Source organism: Lissotriton helveticus, chromosome 5_1, assembly GCF_964261635.1.
Source record: "Lissotriton helveticus chromosome 5_1, aLisHel1.1, whole genome shotgun sequence".
In the NCBI taxonomy this organism is placed as follows: Eukaryota; Metazoa; Chordata; class Amphibia; order Caudata; family Salamandridae; genus Lissotriton; species Lissotriton helveticus.
In genome coordinates this window covers 237059745-237086966 of record NC_136065.1, presented here as the reverse complement: position 1 = coordinate 237086966, position 27222 = coordinate 237059745, and the positions used below count along the sequence as shown (strand labels likewise).

General features: G+C 46.1%; 1 protein-coding gene across 3 annotated transcripts in view; it reads left to right on the top strand.

Annotated features, from left to right (window-relative positions):
* Positions 1-27007, top strand: part of ENTPD8 (ectonucleoside triphosphate diphosphohydrolase 8) — a 562224-nt gene extending 535217 nt beyond the window's left edge. For all 3 annotated transcript variants that reach the window (XM_078642095.1, XM_078642094.1, XM_078642096.1), the window contains exons 8-10: positions 7118-7228; positions 20811-20948; positions 25521-27007. In XM_078642095.1, the coding sequence (XP_078498221.1) occupies positions 7118-7228; positions 20811-20948; positions 25521-25715 (444 nt within the window). In that variant the 3' untranslated portion in view covers positions 25716-27007. The remainder of the gene's footprint in view (positions 1-7117; positions 7229-20810; positions 20949-25520) is intronic.
* The last annotated feature ends 215 nt before the right edge of the window (positions 27008-27222 follow it).

The window sequence follows — 27222 nt, the reverse complement described above, 5'->3', positions numbered from 1 at the left end:
CTCCCTCACTGACGAACCAACAGCTGCTAAGAACAACTTCCACAGCGGGATGAAAGCAGTAGCCGCCTGGATGAAGGAGAGCTGCCTCAAACTCAACTCCACAAAACCGAAGTCCTCATTCTGGGCTCCACTCCTTCCGCTTGACTACTCCTGGTGGCCAGCAGCATTCGGAACCCCCACACCCAAGCACACACGCAACCTCTGCATCCTCCTCGACCCTTCGCTCTCAATTAACTGCCAAACCAATGTCGTATCATCCTCCTGCTTCCACACGCTCTGCCTGCTCCAATAGATCTTCAAATGGATCCCCACTTAGTCCAGAAGAATGATCACCTAGACGCTTGTCAGCAGCAACCTTGACAACGGCAACGCACTCTATGCTGGCATGACCCAAAAACTCCAAAAGAAATTGCAGCACATCCCAAACGCCTCAGCCAAACTTTTCCTGGACATCCTCTGCCGAGAGACCACCACTGGCTTCCAGTTAGGGGTGGGCGGGAAATTCTGTTCCGCTCGCGGAACTTGCGAAATTTCAGCACTTTCGCATTTCGTGCGGACCGCAAAAATGTCTAAACTTCCGCGATCCGCGGCAGAACGGAATTGTATTGCAAAACGGTGGCATCTTAGTGGATAAATATGCAGGGCAGGATTCTTTCTGGCACAGTGCTCCTGTCACAAAAATTAAACCTCAACAGGAAGCACGTACAGATATAAATAAAGCAGGCGCCCGAGTTGAAGCTCAAATTCAGTAACTCATTAATCAGCCCAAACAAATCGTGAGCTTTGTCAAGGATGGGCAGGTGTGCTTTCTCCCCATATCTACAGTCGAAAATTAGCTGTGATGCTTGATGGAGGCCTTTGCATCCTTGACTTTCACGAGCGCAATCCCTGTGCAGTTCCTGTGACCAGGAGCTTCTTTCTCCTCATCTGTGGCTCTGATCGGTGTCTGACCTTTTATAAACACAAGAGGCATGTGAACTTGCATAGAAGCCCACCCTTTTGGCCCCGCCCCACACACTAGCGGTGTGCACCGTCTTCCCACCCTTTACCCACTATGATGGACAGCTCACTCAAGGGACCCTGGCGCCCTTTGGAACGATGGCAAAGTTACACACACATGGTCACTGGAGACAACTCCTCTGGCCCTTTACGCAGCTGTAGTGTAGGAAAAGCACTATACATTTATCCAACGAGGTAACACATACTGATTAGCCAGTAGGAAGTACTCCAGTTGAGTAGAGGTATCGCACAAAACGGTGGCGTCTTCTTGGATAAATATGCAGGGCAGGATTCTCTCTGGCACGATGCTCCTGTCACAAAAATTAAACCTGTACAGGAAGCACTTACAGATATAAATAACGTAGGTGCCGAGCTCAGTAACTCATTAATCAGCCCACAAAATTGTGAGCTTTCTCAGCTTTGTCGAGGCTGGGCAAGTGTGCTTTCTCCCCATATCTACCATCGAAAATTAGCTGTGATGCTTGATGGAGGCCTTTGCATCCTTGACTTTCACAAGCGCAATCCCCGTGCAGTTCCTGTGACCAGGAGCTTCTTTCTCCTCATCTGCTGCTCTGATCGGTCTCTGACCTTTTATAAACACAAGAGGCATGTGAACTCACATAGAAACCCCACCCGTTTGGCCCCTCCCCACACACTAGCGGTGTGCACCGTCTTCCCCCACTTCACCCACTATGATGGATAGTTCACTCAAGGGACGCCGGCGCCTTTCGGCGCGATGACAAAGTTACACACACATGGTCACTGGAGACAACTCTTCTGGCCCTTTACGCAGCTGTAGTGTAGGAATAGCACTATGAACTTGCAAAGAAGCCCCCCCCTGAAAATCTCCGCAAGCACGCGAAATTCCGCGTGCTCGTGGAGATTTTTTGCTGTTTTGCTGAATTTTGTAAAAGGCAATTTAGCAAATCCCGCCCACCCCTACTTCCGGTCAACAAATCAATCAACTTCAAACTCCTCACGCACACCTACAGAGCCCTGCACAACACCGGACCTGAATACCTCAACCACTGCCTCTCCTTCTACACACCAACCAGATTCCTCCTCTCCGCCACACTGGCACTGGAGGAAGATCCTTCTCCTACCTCGCTGAGAAGACTTGGAACTCCCCACCTCTGCACATCAGGCATTCACGACACTGCCTCAATTCAGGAAGGACCTCAAGACCTGGCTCCTCGACTGAACTGCAGATCCCTCCCCAGTGTCTTGAGACCCTTGCGGGTGAGTAGTCGCACTCTATAAGAACCTTTATTGATTGATTGGTTTTAGGTTGTCCAGCTTGAGTTCATCCCTACCACAAACCTTTTTTACTGTATCCTTCCAAGATCGCATTTTCTGTAAACAGTCCTTTAAATCTTGTTCTTATTTTGTGACATTTGCTGTGCATTTAAACACAAAGGTCAAATGTCAGGCTCCTACCTCCAAGGGAGCATGGTGTTTACTTTTCTTTCTGTGACTTCAAAGTGAGAGTGTTTATAGAAAAGCAAAAGGAATGCAGATTACCCTCCCCATGGACCCCGTCCATGTCCCTCCTGTGCTCCAGTTTACGAGGCTGTAACATAACCCTTAAAACAGGCATGCAGGGAAGAGGTGCACCCACTTTCTGTGCAGCAAATATTCATGTTGAGGTTTTTCTATCAAAGCAGTGTTGGCTTTTGCTTAATGTGACCCTCCTGTGAATGTCTAATGATCTTTCTTTTTACTGTCAGCGAGTCAGAGTACCAAACTCTTTTAATAATAATTTGGCAAGTCAAAAGGTGTTGCATACACAACTGCACTTAATGAGCAATAGCCTCAGTATTTGTAACAGGTGCAGGAGCACTGTGCCTTAAAACCCTAGACAACGCAGATTACTGCTTTCCTGAAAACTACAAACAGGAGCCCAGAAACAATTATATGCACAACAGCCTTAAACACTCTGCCTATGTCAAAACATAGTGTTTGTACTATATGGTGGATGCATATGTTGTCCACAATGAAATAGGTGTACATGTTCCACTGAAACAACAATAGTCTACCACCAGGTCCGGCTTTAGCACTGCTGGTGTCTGGTGCGACACTCTACACGACTTCACTCTATACTCTCTACTCTAATGCATTCTACTGTACTCTACTATGCACCACTGCACTCCATGCCAATGCACTCAACGCAAATGTACCATACGCCACTACTGTATATCACTTCACTCTATCCTGCACTACTCCACTCCACCCTACCCTGCAGCACTCCACTCTACTCAGAAAAACTCTACTCCATGCCACTCTACTCCACTCTGAACCACTCCACTTTACACCACTCTACTCTACTCTGCACCACTCTACGCCACTACTCTTTACACCACTACTCTTTGCTACTTCACTCTACCCGGCACCACCCCACTCTATGCCACTTCACTCTACTCTGAAACAATCTATTGTATGCTACTGCACTCTATGCCACAGTACTCCACTCTGTGCCTCTCTATGCCACTTCCCTCTATGCTGCACCACTCTACTTTATGTCACTCTACTCTAAACCACTGCACTCTACGCCAATGCAATCAACCCTACTTTTCTCAAAACCAATGCACTCTTCGCCACTGCACACTACACTACTCTATTCTTCTCTGCGTCATTCTACTCTGCACCACCCTGCTCTTAGCCACTCTACTCTATGCCACTCTACCTCATGTCTTGGCCACGGAACGTAACCCACTCTACTCCTCACCACTTCACTCTACACCCCTGTATGCTACTACACTGCAAGCTACACCACTCTATACCATTGCCCTCTGTCACTGCACTCTACACCACTCTACTTTACTCTGCATCAGTGACCTCTACGCAACTGCTCTCTGCACCACTCTACTGTGCACACTCTACTCTAGGCCACTGCTTTGTACTCAGCAGCACTCAACTCTACGCCACTCTACTGAACTCTACGCCACTACACTCTGCATCACTCCACTCCACGCCACTCTAATCTACTATGCAAAACTGCACTCCGCACCAATGTGATCTACGCTAGACCACTGCACTCTATGACACTCCACCATACCTCTCTGCACTCTACCCTGCACAACTTTACTTTACCCTGAACCACTCTGCTCTATCCCACTTCACTCTACTCTGAAAGAAACTACTCTACACCATTGCACTCCATGCCTACACCACTCTACTCTACAGCACTGCTCTCTATGCCACTCTACTCTGCTAGACTGCACTCTCGGACACTGAACTCATTGTCACTCTACTCTGCACCACTGCACACTATGCCACTGCAAGCTACGCCACTCTACACCGTTGCACTCTGTCACTGCACTCTATGCCACACTTTTCTACTCTGCGCCGCTCTAGTCTGCATCACTGCACTCTCTGCCACAGAACCCAACACTACTCTACTCTCTCCCACTGCACTCTACACCATTGCACTCTATGCCACTGCACTCTACACTACTCTATTCTACTCTGCACCACTGTACTCATGCCACTGTTCTCTACACCACTCTACTATGTACCACTCTACTCTATGCCACTGCACTCTACTCTGCCCCATTCAACTCTACGGCATTCTTCTGCACTCTACACCACTACACTCTGCATCACTCCACACCACTCTAATCTATTTGTCACCACTGCACTCCATAGCACTGCACTCTACCCTAACCAGTGCGCTCTACGACACTCAATGCTATCCCACTCTGCACCACTCTACTCTCTGCCACTCTACTCTGAGCCACCCTACTCTGCTTCACACTACTCTACACCACTGTACTCCACGCCACTGCACTCTCAGACATTGAACTTAATGCCACTCTACACCACTGCATTCTACGCCCATGCACGCTACGGCACAGCAATCTGCAACACTCTACACTATTGTACTCTGTCACTGCACTCTACGCCACTCTAATAAACTCTACGCCACTACATTCTGCATCACTCCATGCCACTCTAATCTATTCTGCAAAATTTCACTCCACACCACTGTACTCTACGTTACACCACTGCACTCTATGTCACTCCAATTTACCACTCTGCGCTCTACCCTGCACCTCTCCACTCTACCCGGAACCACTCTGCTCTACACCACTGCGCTCTATGCCACTGCACCACTCTATTCTACACCACTGCATTCTACGCCACTTTACTCTGCAAGACTGCACTCTCAGCAACCAAACTCAATGCCACTCTACTCTGCACCACTGCAAGCTATGCCTTTCTACACCATTGCACTATGCCACTGCACTCTACGCCACTCTTTTATAGTCTGTGCCATTTTACTCTGCACCACTGCACTCTACAAAACTCTACTCTGCAAAACTGGACTCTACGCCATGGAACTCTACTCTGTACCACTGCACTCTACACCATTGCACTCTATGTCACTGCACTCTACGCTACTCTATTTTACTCTACACCACTGTACTCCATGGCACTGCACTCTACACCACTCTATTCTAAATGTAAAAGTAAATGTCATGGTACTTATAGAGCGCACTGTCACCAGACGGTCACCTTGCGGTGTCGCCTATTCGGCTTCCTGGCGCTGATACTCATACCGCTGTGGAACCCCTCCTGGCTTTCCCTGTGAAGTGTCCACTCCTGGGCACCCCCAGGGTGAAGCCAGGCATCCTTAGCGCTGTTGGGGCCGGTGTGGAAGCTAAGCAAGCTATTGCCCAGAGTTGCAGCGTGGGGCCCGTGATTAGAATAGGCACCGAGGCGAGAATTAACAGGTCCAAGGAAATTGAGCCCGAGACCCCACCGAGGCGGGAATCGAACCCTGGTCCCTGGCCAGAACTCTGCATCAGGGTCTGCCGCTCTAACCATTGAGCCACACTCCTCCACTCTAACCAGTGCACTCTACGCCACTCTACTCTACACCACTCCACTCTACCCTGCACCACACCACTCTACCCTGAACCACTTCACTCTATGCCACTTCACTCTACTGTAAGTCACTGCATTCCCTGTCAATGCACTCTACACCACTTTACACAAAACCAATGCACTCTATGCCACAGCACCCTAGGTCACTCTATGACACTCCGCTCTATGATACTCCAGTCTGTGACGCTCTACTCTATTAGACTCTACTCCACTATGGCACTCTACTCCACTCCATGCCACTCTACAACACTACTCCACTCCACGACTCTCTACGCAACTCCCTCTATGCCATTCCATGCCACTTTACTCTACTCTATTTTACGACACACTTCTCCACTCAACTCTATGCCAATCCACGCTACTCTAAGCCACTTGACTCTACAACACACAACTCCACTTTATGCCACTCCACTCTCCTACACTACTCCACTCTACGACAATGTACTCTGCTCTATGCCGTTCCACTCTCATACACTACTCTACTATATCCCACTCCACTCTATAACAATCTATTCTGCTCTACGCCACTCTACTCTACAACACTTTACGGAACACCTTCTACCACACTCCACTCTGCTCTACACCACTCCACAACTCTCTAGGCCACTCCACGACAGCCTACTCTACTCCACTCTATGCCCTTCCACTCTACGACCTCCATGACACTCCACTTCACTATATTCCCGCACTCAACTCTACATAACTCCACGCCTTTCCACGCCACTCCATACCACTCCACTCTGCTCCACTTTATGACACTCCACTCCACGTCATGCTCCTTTACCCCGCTAACTTTTAGCCTTGCTGAACAGCAGCCACGCTGGTGTGCCACATGTCTAAAACAAATTAGCAAAGCCAAAAGCTCTTGCATAGGTGAGATCCATTGGCTTTGCCAATGTTTGTTTAGCTGCAGCAATCATTATAGGAAGTCTTTACATGTATTCGATGGTCATGTCTGATTTTACGACTATTTTCTTTTTCATTTACTTAGTTTGTCTTATTTGTATTGTAAATTTTTTATGTTGTATGCCACGAATAAACGTCTACGGAACTAACTGAGCACTTGTGCTCACCACCACCTGCAATCACCATTAAGAATTAAGCACTCACAAAATTCTTTCTTCAAGTTCCCTTTTTTGCCTGCCATTGCCTATTTGGAAGTGTGAGTTTTCACTAAAAGTGCATTGAATTGAAATTGTGATCATTACAACTCCTTCTTGTTTCTCTGCAGGCTTTCTCCGCATTTTATTACGTCTTCAAATTCTTGAAACTGACCAACAAGCAGCCCCTGACCACAGTCAAAAGCACCATCGAGAGCTTCTGTTCGCAAGACTGGGCTACGGTGGGTACTTAAGTCGGCTGAGTGAATAATTCAAAACTACTGGTATAACCATGAACATACATTCCAGAGAGGCTCCGTTTTAGGAGGAAACAAGGCAGACTGTCTCTCAAATGTCCAGTATGGAATATTTTGTGGCAGAGGATGTTTGTCCCTTAGCATTTCAGTCCACCCAGCCTCTTCCTCCTTTGGGACAAGCCTTCACACCCTCCTCTTCCTGCAGGCTATTGTGCACTCCAGACAAGAATATGCACAGCATACACACAGACAGCCAAGCTGGAGAATTCTAGCCCATACAAAAGACCATACAAAGGGGTCGATTCCGATTTGGGAAAAAAACGTCCGTATGATTTGTATCCGGAGCTCTCTCCGTACGAATCGTACCCATCCGTCCGAGTTGCGTAGTACGATCCGTATTCCGTGAATCCGTCCGAATCGTCGCGATCCGTACGTATTGCAAGGCTGAAACCGTGAATCGTACGACTCGTACACATGCCGTACGACTCGTACACATGCCGTATGACCCGACGAGTATGATCCAGACATGGGTAAGGTAAGGGTACGGAAAAGCACACAAACACATACACACCGTACGGTCCGTACACCCCATGATCGCAGGGGTACGGTGCGTACCCCTGCAATCATGGGGTGTACGAGCCGTACCCCATGTATGATGGGTGTACGAGCCGTACCCCATGTACGATGGGTTTACGAGCCGTACCCCATGTATGATGGGTGTACGAGCCGTGTGTGGATTTTAGCAAAACAGCGACAATTTTATGTTATGTTATACTACATTTCTAACGCGCACAGCTACTCAGAGTATCCTGGCGCTGCTACCCTGAAACCCCCACCCACCAGCTAAACAGGAAGAGCCTCTAAAAGAATGGGCTCAGAACAATAGTGTTTTTAAGTTCTTTTTGAAGACAACCGGATCAGAAACCCTCCTGAGAGCAAGAGGAAGCTCATTCCAGGCTAGGCCAGCCTTGCGGGTGAAGGAGCAGCCACCTAACCTCTGGCGTAAAAAGTGCAGGTTCTGGATAAGAAGTTGGTCCGAAGACCGCAGAATCCTGGAAGGGGTATAGAAAGCAAAACGCTTCTGCAGATAGAGTGGGCCCAATCCATACAAGGCCCGTTGGACAATGGGCAGCATTTTAAATTTCAAACGGGCCTCATCTGGGAGCCAATGAAGGTGGCGGGGATGGACCCGCACGCTCTGCCTGGAAGAGAGACCCAGTAGGAGCCGAGCAGCCGCGTTTTGGACTACCTGGAGCTTTTATATCAGATAGCCTGGACATCCCACTAAGAGCGTGTTGGTGTAATCCAGCCAAGAAAGGATCAAGGCCCGGACTACTGTTTCTTTGGCCTCCACAGGCAGAAGGGGGAGGAATTTTCGCAGGGTTTTAAGTATGCCAAAACAGGTCCCTGTGAGTTTTTTGACGTGCGTCGCAAAATTCAAATTTTCCTCGAACCAAACCCCCAAGTTTTTTGCAATGCCCTTGTCTGGTAGAGGGGGTGGAAGGTCCGAAGGCCACAGTCTGGCTCGAAAACCAGCAGGAAACGCTCCAAACAGGAGCACCTCAGACTTCTCCTCGTTGCACTTAAGTTGTGCATTGGCCAACCAGCCAAACACCGCAGAAAGACAGCACTGAGCCGTGTTGACCGAGTCCTCGCCCATTCTCCAGGTGAACAATAACTGCGTGTCATCTGCATAGGCCATCACCTTAGCCCCCAATGACTACGCCAGGTAAACCAGGGGAGTCACAAAGATGTTAAACAAAAGGGGGCTAAGGGAAGAGCCCTGCGGGACACCAGTGGAGAGAGGGGAGGGTAACGAGGCAATTTTATCGCCTGTCATGATAATATGCCCTCAACTTATTTATCGTATGAAGATATGTTCTATGTAGGCCTTTTAATGTTTGACAGGCTTTCAGTTTTGTGAAATGTATACAGGATTCGCTCCCATAAGGCAATGCATTTGTGAAATCATTCTCGTTCCATTGTATGTGCATTGGGTGTATGTCACTGGAGTACATCATATGATAGTCTTTAATGTGTTAGTATGCGTGGTATGTACAAGATAGTCTTAATGCATTTTTGGGAGATGTGTCCAGTAAGACTGGTATATATGAAGTTTGGGATTATGGTGATGTTTTTTAGTTTGTGAGGGTGGGACAGTTCTCTTTTGTTTAAAGCATTTAGGGGCATATCATCAAGGGCTGAAGATATAATTATCGCCGCTTTAGCGTCTGTTTTCGGGCGAAAAATCAGCGATAATTATATCGCATTATTTGCAAGGACGCTCTAGCGCGTATTTCCTTGCTTCAGCTCCCGTTTTGTTCACACCTCTCTTTACATCTCTAATGAGATGCAAAAGAGGCGTGCCTAACAAAACACCATGGGAAAATATCGCTACCGCAGCTTCGTGCTATCATCAACGAGGGATAGCGATATTTTAAATCCCGTTAACTATGCCTTAACGCAGGAATTTAACGTCTGTTAAATTCCTGACTAAGGCATTGCTAACATGGGAGGTGGATTATTGTGATACGACCACAGGGTCGAAGTCACCAAGGCTTACTCCGTTTTGGGTGCAACATCGCTGGTTTTCCAGCGATGTTGGCCCATTTCCCTGGAAAATTATCGCCCTGGAGTAATGCGTTGTTAATGACACGTTACCAGGGTGATAAATTTCTGTGATAGACAGCGATAACTAAACAAACACTAAGTGCGCTATGTGTTTATTTATCGCTGTCCTAGTAAATATGCCCCTTAGATATGTTACTATGGGCCAGATGTACTAAGGCCTTTTGCATTTCTTAATAGGTCAAAAAGCCTCTAGGGAATCACAAAATGCTATTTCTACCCAGTTGAATTTGCATTTTGCCATTCCCTAAATAGGAAATTGCAAATAGGGGTTTCCTATTTGCGATGTCTTAGCACATGTACAAAGCATTTCCTAAATTCAAAATGAGCAAAATGCAATTACCATTGACTCAAAGTCGATGGTAACCATGTCCAATTTAAAAAAAGCACCCCAAGATCCTATTTTTAAAGTGCATTGGAGTGCGCACATGCCCCTGGTGCTCTACATGTGCACCATTATTTTTTGGATTAATTGAGGGGTCGTTATCCCCAAAGCCATCTTTAGCTTAGCATTTCCAAATAGGAAATCGCTATTTTGGAAGCGCAAAACCGGCCCATTGGTACGAATGGCATGGGATTGCCTAATTGCGATTTGCTAATAGTGATTCCTACTCTGTCGGAATTGCTATTACGAAATTGGTAATTTCATACATATCATTTTGCATTTCCTAAATAGCGAATCCTATGGAGTTGATCTTTCGAAATACAAAATTGCATTTATGTACATTTGGCTCATCTTGAAATATGAACTATGATCATGAATGTAACAATAAAGATCTAAGTTATTCTATATGAAAAAAGATTCTGTGTTATTATCCTTTATATTGGACTCTTTATTTAGAGCATTGTATTGGATGTGGGTTGTTTTCTCTTTTCTTGCAGTATTTTCCCTGTCCTGCTTCTATATCAGTTTTTTTGCTCTGGGGAACCCTTGTTTCATTCATTTAAGCATCAAGCTCAGCAATGAGTCCTCGGGACCACCACTGCTGCATGGCCATGGTCGGCACCAAACAAAGGAGCCGGAGCCTGTGCACGCCCACTGTTCGGCGAAAAAGCCCATATCCCAGCCATGCCCTTCAACTTTGACTTTAACGAGCTCTTCGACTCCGACATCGAAGACACCCTCAAAGCCGACCTCAGCATTGAAGCCTTCGGAGCCAAATTCCAGATTGGTGCCAGCAGACCAGCGGTCGTCCTCGGCTCTGAAACAGCTGACATCCAGAGCCACTTCCTCTGTCGCCTCTGAGGATCTCGAGGAACCTATAGTCCAGTGGCTCCAAGAGGAGCTCGATAACAGGCAATGTTGAATTCACGTTCAGACGGGGATGGACTCATTTTGTCTAAACTGGCTGCACAAACTCAAGACACTGTTCCTTCCAACAGGAAATTGAAAATTGAGGTGGCCATAAATCCACCTTTAGACTCAGAGCCTAAGAAGCCTCAGTGTCATGACAAGAGTGCATCCCCATCACCACTTCTCTCTCATTAAACTCCGTCTCACACATCACCCCCTCCTCCTAAGACTGTTTCTCCATCACGTCCAATACACACCTCCCTGCCACTGCCAATGGATCGTTCCCCTTAGGATTCCGATGTCCTAGATTTTAGGGCAGATAGTCGTAGGTCGCACTATGACCCTTGTAACATGCTTTATGATCCTCAGCACCACTACGACCTGTGGGATGATTATGATGTGACACCCCTGGGTGCGGCAGAGCTGGATGTATATCCGGCAAAACCTTTCCCCCGGACAACACGACTGCACATCATGAGGTGCTCCAGAGAGCAACTGCTTATTACAAAGTGGTGATGCATAGGCAGCATGAGGAATATGACTTTCTCATGGAGATTCTCGTAGAGATTCATGCAGTACTTCCCAGTGCTTATGGGGAGATGCTAAAATCAGTGCCTGACATTTTTAAGGAGCCAGTCATCATGCCCAGGTTGGACAAAAAGCTTTAGGCTTCACCCTCTGGCCCGCCTTACATTAGGGGTCAACTGCCACCTGATTCTGGTGGTCCACACGGCACGTAAATATGTAAACTCACAAGTCAAATGGGATGCCCCCGCCAGACCGGGAGAGTAAGATAATTCGTGCAGCAGTGAAGTGGGTTGCAGCCCAGTGACTGCACGGGGTGTCGATACCAGTATCCTTCTTCAAAGGCACACCTAGCCGCATGTTACTGGTTTCAAACCAAAGATCCAGCATAATCTGGTCAACGTACCTAGTAATGGAGAGCATCTGTTGAGCCCGCAAGTTGACCAGAAGCTAGAAAAGTTAAACGAGGATACAGAGACAGCTAAAGCCATGGGTGCCTTGCAGACCCCCTCGGGTCAGGGTTCCTTTCGTCGCACCCAATTTTGGGGCGAGGGCAGAGCCATCACTCCTGGGGCTTCCATGCCCCTCCCCAGGGAGCATCAACATCAAACACTCCCCCAGGATTACTGCAGGGGAGGATACAAAGGCAACAATGGCAGAGGGAAGGGAGCAGCCCACAAAGGATCCACACCCACAAAGCAGTGACTCAATCACCTTTCTTCCCAACCATTTAACACCTGTTGAGGGAAGATTGCAGGACCCCCCTCCCAGTTAGGCAGAGATCACCTCAGACCAGTGGGTTCTAGATATCATAAATAATGGTTACTATTTAGAGATAAAACAAACACCACCAAACATTCCCCCTTGTAGACACAGACTCTCCCCAGAATATCAGCAACTGCTCTAATGTGGAGATGCATGCACTACTCAGCAAGGGGCTAGGGTATACTCCTTATACTTCCTGATCTCCAAAAAAGAGGCCTAAGGCCCATCCTTGACCTCAAGCCCCTCAACAAGTAGATCCTTCCAGAGCACTTCCACATTGGGACTCTCCAGGATGTCATTCCTCTGCAACAGCAAGGCAACCTCATGACTGCCCTCAACCTGAAGGACGTCTACTTCCATATTCCTATAAGCCCTGCACATCATCTGTACCTCCAGTTTGTGGTAAGGGTCAACGTTATCAGTTCTAAGTGCTGCCCTTCAGAGTACCCACGGCTCCCAGGGTTTTTACAAGGTGTCTTACAGTGGTAATTGCTCACCTCAGAAAGAGAGGCATCCACGTGTTTCCTAACCTGGCTGAGTGGCTGATTTAGAGCTTAATGTACCGTCAGGTGTAGCACACACTCAAGCCACCATACAGCTCCTGTACAGTCTAGGCATTACCATCAATGCCATTAAGTCATGCTTTCAGACACTCGGAGTCCAACCCTTCCTCAGGTCCATATTCGACTCATGTGGGGAAGGCATTTCCACGTCCAGCAAAAGTTCAAGCGTTCCAAACACTGCTTCCACTTTTTCAACCAGATCACCAGTTAACAGTCAGGTAGGTAATCTGCCTCCTTGAAAGGATGACCTCTTGCATTACTATTGTCCCACATGCCAGGTTACACACGCGCCTGCTTCAGGAGTGCCTATCAGCACAAAGGTCACAAGCAGAGAGCCAAAGCAAGGATCTAGTGTTCTTGTGTTGTACTCACAACTCTCTGCAGTGGTGGAATGTCAGCAACTTGCTGCAGGAACGTCCCTTCCTGGACCAGCTTCACAAATGACCATTACAGTGGACGCCTCGCTGGCTAGGGAGCGCATCTTCAAGAGCTGACCATAGAGGGGATGTGGACGTCCAATCAACTGGGCCTCATCATCAACCATCCGGAGCTGTATGAGCTCCAGCTAGCTCTCAGACACTTCCTCCCTCATATTCAACACAAGGTAGTTCTAGTATGGATAGACAACATGACTGCCATGTCTTATCTGCAGGTACAGGGTGGGGCACACTCCCTTCAGCTGTCCACTCTTGCTCAGAGTATTTGGCGGTGGGCGATACATCACCGGGTCCATCTACTTATAGAGCACATTCCAGGTATGGACAACAACTTTATAGACCTTCTCAGCAAGACGCATCAACAAGTCCACGTGTGGGAACCCCACCCCCAAGTGCTACTCCAGTATGTCCACCGTTGATGGGTTTCCTCACATAGACCTGTTCGCCACCGCAGAAAACGCAAAATGCCCAAACTTCGCATCCGGGCTCCCACACCCGCTATCCATGGGCACTGCACTATGGATGAACTAGCTAACCTTTGCTTTCTCTGCCTCTCCCACTTATTCCATTCATGGTTCGCAGGCTTCGGCACACATCCCTCACTCTCATTCTAGTTGCCCAGCCTGGGCCAGAGAACCTTGGTTCAACACTCTCCTAGAGAAGTCCCTAGAGATTCACAAAAAGCTGCCCAACAGGCCGGATCTTCTGTCACAGAAGCAGGGTATACTCAAACAATCCAAACCCAGACAGCTCGATCTTACAATTTGGCCGCTGAAGTCCCAGAGTTTGGGCACCTTAATCTTCCACCAGAGTGTATGGCTATCCTAAAGAAGGTGCGTAAACCCCCAACCAGAGTCTGTTATGCAGCCAAATGGAAGAGATCTATTCATTACTGTCTTCCTAGACAGATTGCCCCTCTTCAAGCATCAGCCCAGGACATTGGTTTCTACCTGCTCCACCTGTAGAAACCAGGCCTAGCATAAACATCTATTAGGCTATACTTGCCAGCTACTGCCACTTACTTTCAAAATTGACAAAATGTCTCCCTTTTCAGGATCCCTGTCTTCAATGTTTTTATGGTTGACTCAAATGAGTTATTCTACCTAGCATGCCACTGGACTCTCCGTGTGACCTCATCATCAGCCTAACTAGACTTATGAGACCTCCCTTCAAGCCCCTTCACTCATGTTCTTACAGTTCCTCTTGTGGAAGGTGGCTATCCTAGTAGCCATCACTTTCTCAGATGTGTCAGTGAGCTACAAACACTTATCATAGAAGAACCTTTCCTACAAGTCCACTCACAGGGTTGTGCTCAAAACAAACCCTAAGGGGCATATTATCAATGGCATTATCGCCGCTTCAGCAGGACTTTTTCCCGCGAAAGCGGCGATAATTTTATCGCGCTATTAGCAAGCTGTTGCTAACAACAGTTAGCGACAGCTTGTAGGCGATAGCGACCGGTTTGGGACCCGCTTTGCATGTCACCGATATTTATCGCTAATGACATGCAAAGTGGGCATACCCAAACTGTTAGCGACTGAAAGCAGTCGCTAACATTGCTATCGCCTACTATCAACGATAAAAAAAATTGCGATAAGAGCGAATATCGCAAAAACCTAACACCTGCTCAGACCACTTCTTAACCTGTATAGCCAAGGGGAGGTGGATATTCAGGTTAAGACCCTATTGGCGATGATGCCTGAATATCGCTGGATTTCCAGCAATATTCACGGATTGAGCCGCTATCGCCGAATATTTTATTGCATTTGAGATAAACGTTGCTAATAGCACGTTAGCTCTGCGATAAAATCCGGCGAAGCGCGGCGATAAAAAATAATCGCTAAGCTCATTTAGCGATAATTATCGCTATTTTTTGCTAATATGCCCCTAAATTCCTTTCCACTCTTATTGCATTGATAGGAATAAGCCTTTCCTTGTTAAAAGAAGTAGGTGGGGGTGCACAATATAATGTCAGCCATCATTCAGGAGTGGTATTAGGGGATCAATTGTGCTTGGTCCTGACGAAAAGCTGCATGGGAAGGCTTGAAACATGTAGTCCAGGAGTTACACATACATTATATTGTGCACCTCCCACCCCCTTTCTTTTAACAATACAAGCCACAGGATTCAATAATGTTTTAGTCCCTGGTGGCCAGTAATTTTTTCTTTTAGATATGTTGCTCAATAATTCACTGACCCTTCCACTTCTATTATTCTAGTAATATAGCCCACACCTTCCAGTAAGTGCTCCCACATCTCCGTCGGTCTCAGCACTCCCCGTCCCGCAGCGGGGCGGGAAGAACCCGATGATAAAGCCCAAGGGCCCTTTTGTTGGGTGAGGGTTATTTTAAGCAAAATAAATCTTTTCCCTTCATAAATACCTACACATCTGGAAGGATATCACTTTAAACTTTCTAGTGGAATTTTATTGATTGATTTATCTCATACCGGAGGCAAGGTCCACTACATACCTCTCTCTCCCTTTTTTGATTAACGTGGTAAATATATAGATAGATATAGATATTTATTATATCATGAATGTGCCTATATATAAGTAACCTGATATCAATTGGTGATAAAGTGCAGTTCCTGAGAATTGTCCTCAGGCACTCCTCTCACCCCTGTGTGTATCTTCATCAATGAGGCTTGTTGATGCTCCTGCTGGCCAGTCGTGGAGTGTGATGCAGGTGTTCACAATCTGATGCAGAATTACCACCAACAGAGAAGGTGGGATTCAGGATAGAGTCTGAAGCTGGTTGAAACCAGAACCCTCCGAGGGCTGAACAGGCTGATCCCAGGCTATTAGTGTGCTGACCAGACCAGCTGGCCATTCCAGAGTTAAAAATGGTGAGCGTTGTAGTGGCATTAAAACAGCTCATCTGTGATGTACGCTGACCCTTGGGCGATGGTAACTAGGCAGTTGTGGATCAGACTGACAATGACCAATCACCTCTGCCCTGTGGAAGATGGAAAACAGCCCTTTGGCCGGCCCTATAGGCCGGATAGCCTATTTGGAAGGACTGGTTATCAATCTCTACCTATAGCATCAGCTTTCAGAGTCCAGAAAAGCAAGTTCTAAATAATAGCATCTTTCTAGATGGGAGTGCCCCAATCACTACCCAGGAACCGTGGGAAAACAAAGAAATAGCCTAAAGGGGGACAGGTACTCCTTCTTCACGCCCTCCTCTCGACAGATGGCCACTCACACAGGAATCCTCACAATATGAGATTGGCCATCTCACACTTCCATGTCTGCCCACTGGGCCTCCTAATTCGTGATGTTAAATAATGGTCCCTCTTACAATCTTTAGCAGTCAAATTAACAACTGCTGTCTCGCTGGGGTCCTCATTCAGCAGGCACGGCAAATGCAGGCTTGGTGTGAGAGGGGACTGTTGAATGGACTGGAGGAGGAAACAGACAAGTGTCCCTCAGCAAGCTTGTCTCTTCTTCATTTTCCTCCAGCGTGGTGGCAGCAAGCTGAGAATGTGTCACTGGGGAGGAGCAGTCACAGTAGTTGGTGCTAAACTCAGAAGGCTTCGACTATCCCCACCCTTTTCAGTGTGACTGAAAGGTCCACCCAGCTGATCCATGAGAAGGTGGGAATCTTTCATTCAATGAACATTGTGGTTCTGTCAGTCAGAGCCCACCCCTTCCCTTGGCTGTCATATACAACACCTCAATGTCTGAAACAATAGTCACTAAGTGCATGTCCCCCCCCCCAAGATCCATGTCTAATACCCTATCACTGTGGGGCCCTACCCTGCCCCCAAACCAGGCTTACACCAAGGCCATGTTTACTTCCCTGAGGACACCCAAGAGCTTACTCTGGTGGCCTTACAGGAGCGGTGCCCGAAAGGCTACAAATGCTCAGGCGATCCCTCAAGCCCACACTCTTTCCAACCTGGCTGTATCCTGGGCTGGAAAAGCACAAATATATACAGTGAGCTTCCACCAAGTACTCTGGGCAGATGGATGGACTCCCTGAGCTGTTGTATGGCCACGGAGCATCCAAACGTGTCAGTGGCCAGTGCCCACCTTTATCTACAACCGCGACACAAGTATATAAATATTGAGAGGCCTACCTGGACACACGAAGCAGGAGACGATCAGACAGGCTCAGGCCGGTCCTAGCTACCGGAGGCTTGACGTTCCTGCTGGGCCACCTGCATGCCCTGTGCCCTATGGGTTGATATGCAGAGTCCTGGTGAAACGTACATGCAACCCCAGCATGCACTAGTTCTGGGACCCATTTCAGTGACTGGCAGTATGCAAGCACTAGTATTTAACTGGATCTCTCAGCATATCCTGTGACCAGTGCACAGTTGTGAGGCTGCTCGTCCCTGCGCGGCATGCAAGATGTCTCAACCAGCCCAAAATGCAGGCTGATACCCAGCAACAGTGCCAGCCTCCATCTCGTGCAACAAGGGGATAAATCAGATGACATTTCATAACATAAATTTGCCTATAAGCAATGATTTCATATTCTGCTACTCGCAGATGAGTAGCCTGTCTGCTAGGGGGATAGAAAAAGCAGGAAGTGCTAAGCAGTATGTACATTATCTACTGATAGGAAATGGAAGCAGGGCAGGTAATGTAGGTGGGCAACACTGCCCTGGTCTGAGCTGTGGTGCACCTTTATTTGAGTGCCCTAGCACATTGAGCCTTTCAGTGTGCAAATGGCAATCTGGACCACTTATTAAGGTGGCTGCACAAGGCTGCAGGTGGATGTTTGGGAAGTCGGTAGTGCCCTCTTTCGCCCTTTTAAGTAGCACCATTGAAAGGTGCACTGACTGTGCACAAATCCGTGTGTATGTCTACTATTGGCCACTTTAACTCTGGCCCCATCTGTAATATGGTGCAGCTCACAGGCAACGGATTCCTTTATTTTACATGGATCAATCAATCAGGTGTTCGTAAAGCGTGGCTACTCACTTGTGAGGGTTTCAAGGCGCTTGCGGGGGATGTAGAACCGTCTGAGCGCTGGGTTCATTCGAAGAGTCAGGTCTTGAGGTCATTCCTGATTTGGGACAGCGATGGGGATTGCCTGAGGCAGGGGGGGGGGCATGGTGTCCCAGGTCTTTTCAGCCAGGTTGGAGAAGGATCTTCCTGTGGATCTGGTCTTGCGGGTTAGTGGGACGGTGGTCAGTGACACTTGGGCAGAGCTGAGGGGTCTGTTGGGTGTGTGGAATGAGAGGTGCTGGTTCAAGTATGCTGGTTCTGCATTGTTGAGGGCCTTGTATGCGTGGGTGAGCAGCTTGAAGGTTATTCTTCTGTCTACTGGGAGCCAGTGGAGTTCATGCAGGGGTTGTGTGATGTGTCTGCGGAAAGGGAATGTTTAGGACCAGTCTGGCTGCGGTGTTTTGGAAGTACCAGAGCATATGGAGGAGTTTCTGGGTGACACCGGCGTAGACGCTGTTGCTGTAGTCGAGTCTGCTGCTGATGAGGGTGAGGGTGACCATCTTCCTGGATTCAGTGGGGATCCATCTGAAGGTCTTTCGGAGCAGGCAGAGCGTGTTGAAGCATGACAAGGAGACAGCGTTGATCTGGCTGTTCATTGTGAGCGGGGAGTCCACTATGATGCTGAGGTTGCGTGCGTGTTCCGTGGGTTTGGCGGGTGTTCTCAGTGCAGCAGGCCACCAGGAGTCATTCCAAGCGGAGTGGTTGGATCCCAGGATGAGGACTTCTGTCTTGTCTGAGTTGATCTTGGTCTCCATGCAAATGAGGAAATGCCCCCTTGTGATCATGCAGAGCACATTTACCACTGGTGCAATCTGCATTACAGAAGGGCCTGCAAAAGCATCTACGGTTCCTTTAGTAATACCAAAGTGTCCAGGGATGCAAAAAGCAACACACACACCTGTTACGCCTTTTATAATACAGACCATGGAGAGGAAAATGGGTATTTGTTTTATTCATAGGCATGGTACACTGCCTCACAGGAGGGTTAACACCTCATTGTCTTAGGGATTGGAACAAGAAGACCGACGATGATGTAAAGTGTTTAAGCCTCATTAAGCATAGGAACTGGAAGTAGGCATTCAGGGGGTGTTGCACCACCCGCAGAATGACCATGCTGAAGTTCAGAAAGTGAATAAGTAATAACAATGCCTTTAACATTTTTCCTTGTCTGATTTTCTATGCTTCGAAGACAGGTCAAATACAAGCCTTTCTTATGACAACTTACTGGCTATTCTTTGTACTTGAAGAATGGTGTTTACTTGTCTTTTTCTTACTGCTAGGTGACTGGATTTTGCAAGGTGACTTATGTGACAATTTTGCTGTGGTAAGGGTTGTGTGAAAGGAAAGGTCAAACACAATATTTAAATACCTGTAAATGAATTGTACAATTATTTCAGAATAAATCAGCAATAGGAAATCACAAATGAAGCACGTTGTTTGCAATTCTAAAGTGTGATGGAAACAAAGATTGATATACGAAAAAACTAATCAATACACTTGGTGATCCGCAAATTAAATATTGCTGAAACCTTATTTACACACATTATCTTTAGTGCTCTGTATGATTTTGTCAGTGAAACTGTATGTTTGTGCAAATTTAGTGTCCATTTCAATAGAAGATGTGCTGTCTCTAAATAATTACCACACCATGCTTCAGTAATATATTTACGACAGTGTGTTGCAAAATGCACCTCCAGTTACATACTACACCACTTACCACTCTCTTGTTTAATACATTTACTACACTTGTTCTTTGTTTGGCATTTGGGTTTTTCACACTCCCTATGACTTCAATGACATAACATCTGGAGGACAACAACACGAAGTGCATGGGTGGGGGAAAGCAACACGGAGGGTGCGGGTGGACGGAGCAACGTAGGGAACTAGAGAGGACAAACAACAGCGATACAGAAGGAAGGTGTGAGGTAGTAGCAGCTCAGAGGGCAGGGGTGGGGAGAAGAAACATTGGGCAAGCAAGATGAGTACATGAGAGAAACATCTGGACACACATGCATGTGCTTAACCACGAAGGTAACAAAGGAGTGCTTGAAAAGCAAGCTGTTGAAGCATAGAAGCCAGTCAATCAAAAGAGATAGTAAAGAATCTGTTCTCTATGTGTGGGACAAACACAAAATTGAGAAACTCTGACACGAATAAGAAGCAGGCAAATCAAAGTGACAGGAAAGCTAACCAATGGAAAGCAGTGGGTGGGCCCCAAATCCATGTATGTTCTTAGTAAGCCCACAATAAATCTTTCACAACTAGACAGTTGTACTGTCTGGTAGGCTCGACCTAAAAAAGGAAAAAAACACTTCAAACACCTGTTGCAAACTTAGCCATCAAATGCTGATGTATTTATTGACATTTTGTGTATTTATGCTTTTTTATTAATTAGCTAAAACAAAAGTATCCTACTGAGAAAGAAGACCGTTTAAGTGCTTACTGCGCATCAGGATATTACATCGTCTCTCTCCTGGAAGACAAATACAAATTCAACAGCGACACCTGGAGCAACATTATCTTTGCCAAACAGGTAGCCATGTTTGCAGATTTTTGTTTCAGATTTGGGAAACGGTGATCATTCTGGTTATGAATTAATGACAGTAGTATCTCCACAGGCAAAGTTACAAATATCTTAGCTGAACAGAACTCTACAAAAAGCCTCTCACAACTTGCCATGTCTGCCACTTCACTTTCCACCTTTTAGCCTTTCCCGGTAAAGAAAACAGATGTGGTATGTCAATGGGCTCAAAACTGTTCCCTCTGTAATAGGTAAACTATTAGCATGTCTTGTGGAGTTGTGCAGTCTTGGAGGGCCCAATTATATTGAAAGTTTCAACCCCAAGGTGATGTTTGTTATGAGTGTATGTTTGGATCACAACCATTGATTGTTTGAAAACCTTAGCACTCACCCAACATAAGTGGCATGCGTCGTCATCGGGCTCTCCATCCCAACATTGCTTCTGTTGGGAAGGGCTCGGCCACTTTAAAGGGATCAGTTAATAATTTGTGCTAGGAATCCATGTTAACTAGATATAATGATTGGCTTTTGATTTCTTTCCAGACAAGATTAAAAAATATAAATTTATGGATGGAAAGGGAAATTATCATCTTAATTTTTCGATGGGTTATTCTGTAAAAAATTGAAAAATAAGTATGTGTGCTCATGTTTCCCCCTTAGTCCTTCATTGTAACTTAGAGGCCGATTATGATAGCAGTTTTCCCGCATCCTCCGGGCCGGCGGAAGCCACCGCCGGCCCGGAGGATGCGGGAAAACCGCTGCGGAGCCTCAAAAGACACACCGCCATATTAGGATGGCGGTGGGTCTTGAAATCCGTCCGCAGCTTTTCCGCCGCAGTCGCCTTCCGACCGTGGCGGAAAAGCTCTAACATGGCTGGCGGTGTCTATCAGACCCTGCCAGCCATATTAGCATGGAGGAAATCATATGCTTTTCCACGGCGGCTTTTCCGCCGTGGAAAAGCATACGGACATTCACTTCGGGGTACCCCCCTGCATTTGCGTGCACAAAGCAGCAGGCACCGCGCGGTGCCTGCCGCTTTGTGCACGCAAATGCGATGCATGCATTTTTAACATTGCGGCGGGTGCAGCTTGAAGCTGCACCCGCCGCACTGTTAAAGATAGAGGATGTGACCGCCACCCTGGCGGTCACATCCTAATCTGCACGGAGGGAACGCCGCAGCCCATGCGGACGTTCCCTCTTCCTCTGGGGGCTTGAGTCCGTCCGCGATCCTAATCGACCCCTTAGTTTGATTTTCTATCACTAATTACAGTCTGAAAGCCAGGGATACCCAGCTCCGTTATTTGGGACTGCAAACCAGTTAAGGATTCAAATTCTTCAAAAAGATTACTCTTGGGAACGTTTTTTGGATATTGATTAAAAAATGTAAACTTGATACAGTGCATTTAATTTTGAACTTTCTTTCATTTTACTTTGTTAGTAAGCAGTTAATGTATAGATTGTTTTGAATTAAATGTGTATTTTATTCTGCTTGAGGTATCAACAATAGCAATCGTAAAATGGGATTACATTTTTCATCCAAGGGCCAAATTAGATTTAGATATACTGATACTTTTATAATGATGGCAACTGACGACTACCAGGCCCATCCCATCTGATAAATTGGGAGGTTTGTGACACTTAGTTTAATTTGTCGACTCATGATTTTCAAGCGCTTCATAAAAAGATTTAGAAAGAACTATGATAGGCACAGTATTTTCGACAAAGGGTGATCTAGAGTGCAACCCCAGTGATTTCCAGTGTCTGAGATTCATTCAAGCATTCCTCCCTCTATGGTGTGTGTTGCAGTAGACACACTAAGGGCCTTAATACAATGTCGGGCGGACTCATGTCCGCCCGACACTGTTGCAGAACGGGACCAACCGGGACCAAATTCAGGTTCCTAGAATTTGTGTTATTTGGGCCTTTTACTTTCTGTCACTTTACTTGTTCATGAGACCTGATGGTTTCTTTGACCTCTGTGCCACCTTGGACGGTATTGAGCAAATATATGCATACCACATTCATATCAGTCTTTGTTTACTTGTATCTTTATATCTATCGTGGGCAGATCAAAGGTAAGCCATGCAGGATTACCTGTGTACACATTCTTGGTTACTCCCCCTCTATAAATCCCTTCAATGTGGCCTGTTGGCATATTCCCCATACTCTCTCTTACTATGCTGCCTTTGCCAAGGGTTCTCATAGTTTATTCCCACTGGTATATTGCATGTGTGCACTAGCTTGACCTCGCAGCGCTGTAAACTGTCTGGAATGTCCCTTCCTGCACGACTCCAGTCTGCCGAGGAAAGATTGTCACTACCTGACCTTGGGAGTATGAGGAAAGTGATCTGGGTGTGTGGAGGTTATTTTAGTGCTGTGTGCATTGTATGAGGGCGTGTGTTTGGAAAATAAATTTGTTGTGTGCATTAGTTGTTGTCTTTTGTATGGCCTTCATACGACTGCCCCCTTTTAGATTAAATATACAATATGTTTTGAATTTATCTGGTGCAATAATTATTGCTAATTACAAGTGTTGCCATGAAATGATGCATAACAATTCACAAGTACAAACCAAGCCTAATTAAAAAGAAAATCACTACAAATCATTGCCTATAGCCACTGTCACTTCTATCTTTCAACCAGCATTTTCACATTGTAGCGTGTGACTACAGGGTGACGTTGTCCTCATTCCCAAGGCTGAGAGCAAATAGCCTAACCTAAGGATAAGACTGCACACAACTGGATGTGAACATGTGCACGGTTATGCATGAATGAACAGCTTTCACCCAGTTTGCTATGTTTTTATCACGGAGTGCAATGTCTCACTTGCATTACAACTTTACAAAACCTTTGTGAAACAAAACAATAATTATATAACGGTATAACAAAGCAAATGAGCAATTACTTTTGTATTTGCTCACTCAAAGTATCTAGCCAATGTGTAGATACCTAGCTGGATGTGAGTAACCTCCATGTAATACCTTGTATGAATGGTGCATGAATGAAAGCCACATGTACACTTATTAGTTTCAAACTTCAACAACAACATATCTTAAGGTGTCCAGAGACTAACAACATTCTGATGAAGGCCCTGACCCATAGGGCATAAGAAATGATGGCCAAAACATGTTGATGACTCCAAGTTGACTAGGCAATGATAGCCCGTCACTAACTCCATGGATGAATTTTTAATCCATCCAGGGCATCCCCGATTATATTAGCTGAGTGGATAGCCCTAGAATGTTTTAACTCTTTATGTCTCTGGCACAATGAACATTTTCATATTATAAAAACCTTCACTCTCACACTACGTGGTTGAGCCCAACGTACCCACATGAGGCCTAAGTGTGGCAAGCCCGCTGATGAAGCATGCCACAACATGTGGGCGAGGGCCTTGCTTTTCCCAGAATTGCATCTCCAAGAAAGGCACAGTTAGATATACATTAGAAAAGCCCTACTCCTTCTCTATAGTGTGACGATAGACTGACCTCGGAAGATGAAAGGATAGGTCTTCAGATCCTCTGTCCCCTTGTATGTGGATGTAGATGCTTTAACCATTATGCAATCATTCTGCTAAATCCTCCAGTTCTTCTTTCCCTGATTCAAAGTTGTGGTGCGTCAGTGGCATTTGTACAGCACTCAATGTACAATTTGCATGACTACAAAGCGTTTGTATTAGTCCAGAATCACCGGCAAATGGCTTCAAATTTTCCATTGTAGACCGAAGTCGAAGTCTGATTCGACTTGTGAATATGGCTATCCATTGAGTCAATGGGTCCGTTCCTCTGTTAGGTGAACAAGTCATCTACAATTAATTCTGTGTAAAAAGGTTCTGGTCTTGGATGAGTGAGCCCTGAGAGCAGTACCAAATAGCTTGTGCATCTTCTTTGACAGTAAGCTTGCCACTTGCCAACAGATTTATATGAGTAAGGATTCTGATGTTAGCGTGGGTTTTGAGTACTATTATAGTGAGTTAACTGCATATTTGGGCTGTGTTGGGTGTATAGTTAGCGTTCTGTCTTCATGTGGGCTGTGGAAAGTGTGTTCCGCACTGACTGCCCTCCTCATGCCCACTGCAAGTGCTATCCTTTAATATGTCCATATAGATCAGATTTTCACTCTTCAAAGGTTGATAACATCAGTACGTCATGTCTTGGGAGACTGTTTAGTGTGCAACATGACCTAATTTTGTTTCTGATATGTGCTAGATATATAAAATAAATAGTTTAGCAATGATTTAATTGGTCACCTAGGAGATTCTATTTCCTAGTTTTGTTCGTGTTTCACTTAAATGCTCTGTTGGACTTTTCTACTTTCTGCCTTAACCGCAGAGTAATATACATCATTCTGGAAACAGTGTGATGTACTCCATCACAAAAATACAAAATCACAAAATGCCATCCTTAAAAGTCAAGCAAATAAATATAAAGACCCTAAACCGCAGTGAAAACTTGGTATACAAAGTTCTGAAGAATGTCTATTTACTGTTCCCAAACGATGGATTGGCTGTACAGGCCTCAAGTGGTAGCCATAGGCATTCAATAGCAGCATCCTGATTCCTTCATTTGTTTCTCTTTGTCCCAGGCTGGCAACGCAGATATTGGATGGACATTGGGCTACATGCTGAACCTGACCAACATGATCCCGTCGGATGCCCCAACGGAATACATTGGCCGTTCGCGCAGCCTCTGGGCCGCCTCCCTCTTCTTCATTGTCCTGTGTATTGTGGCTGCTGCTGTGCTAGTCCTCCTGTATCTCTGGTGCGAACCACGTTCCTAACGATCAGGACTAACCACAAAACAATAACCATTTATTTACACATATGTTTACCTCATTTACACTCCATTTTCTTTTTCCATCTCAATAGTGTCTTCCAGTAGAAAACACACACTCATAAGTATTCCCTCTATGGAAAGTGCAGAAGCTTTACTAGACCCCAACAACATGCTAAGAGAGAAGAAGGATGCTCTTTGAGGAGGCTGCACTGGAGATCTGAGAAGGCCGCTGGTCAGAGCTCATAGCTCACAGGTTCATTGGAGGCCTGAAGAAGGTCTTTGAAGCCAGACACCTGCAATTTACAAAGACTTAAGCTTTGACATTTCATCATGGAACTAGGGGTGGGAGTCCTTACTAGACGAACTTACTCCAAGCCCTAGTTAGAACACTGTCCTGTTGTTACATGTGTCTTTGAGCCACACATTTCTACAATCAATTTGTCGTCACTTTAGACCAGCTATTATCAGTATTACAGCTTAAGTGGACAGGAACATTTTTGAATTGACAGTACCATCTGTCACTGTTATAGTTGCATTGTCTTTTTTTAAAGACACAGTTCACCCACACATCATAAAATAATAAATTGGATATTCTTTTCAACTAGACTGGTTGTGTACATAAATTTCAGTGTAGCTCAAAATGTAATTTACTTTTCATCTATCTGAACTTTTCTTAAGACACTGATGGGTCCATATGTTGAGGAAAAGTTCCTGATTAGTCTGTAGCCTACAATCAGACTTCAGATAGCTCTGTCCTTATCCACAGCTGAATGCTCCCTGATCCCCACTTGATAAATGCTCTTAACCACTCCTGGGTTTCATACCTAATCCAGTGCTGAACTTCCATACATCTGTTTTTGACAAGCCATAGTCCTTCACTCCACATACTCCCCTTCTTGAGCCAGCACAGGTTCAGGCTGTTCTGCTTGGTCGCGTGCAATGCAGTCATGGTGCTAATGTGTTTTTTACTGGTTCTGTCAACCCTAATTTATGGAGCCTGAATCCTCATTTGCCTTAAAACCTGTACCCTATTATGTCTTATTTGTAAGTCTTTGGTCCAGTTCAACTTTGTTGTCTGTCTGGATCACCTGACAGTTCCCACTCACATTGCTCTCTCTTCATTATTCAGAGACTAAGACCCAAGTCCAGTAGTTCTGCCAGTTTCATCATAATCGTAATTTCTTCCAAGGATTACAGAGTTCTCGGCCAAGAGCAGAGAGCATTACAAGTGGGCAGAGTTGAAGGAAGAGTTAATGTGCATTGTACAGACATCTCAATAAAGCTTCTTCAAAATGGTGTTCCATGTGCGGCAAGTTCTTTCAATATACTTAGAGCCATCTACACGCATAAATAAGAAATGGCATCCCTGCGACTTACCAAATGAAAAGAAAGGACTTCAATTTAGGAGAACAGAAACACAAACTGAGGTTTCCCTCTGCAACCACCACACCTGAATCACATTATACCAGCAGCTAATCTTAGTATTCACCAATGACATCAAGCTAATGTGA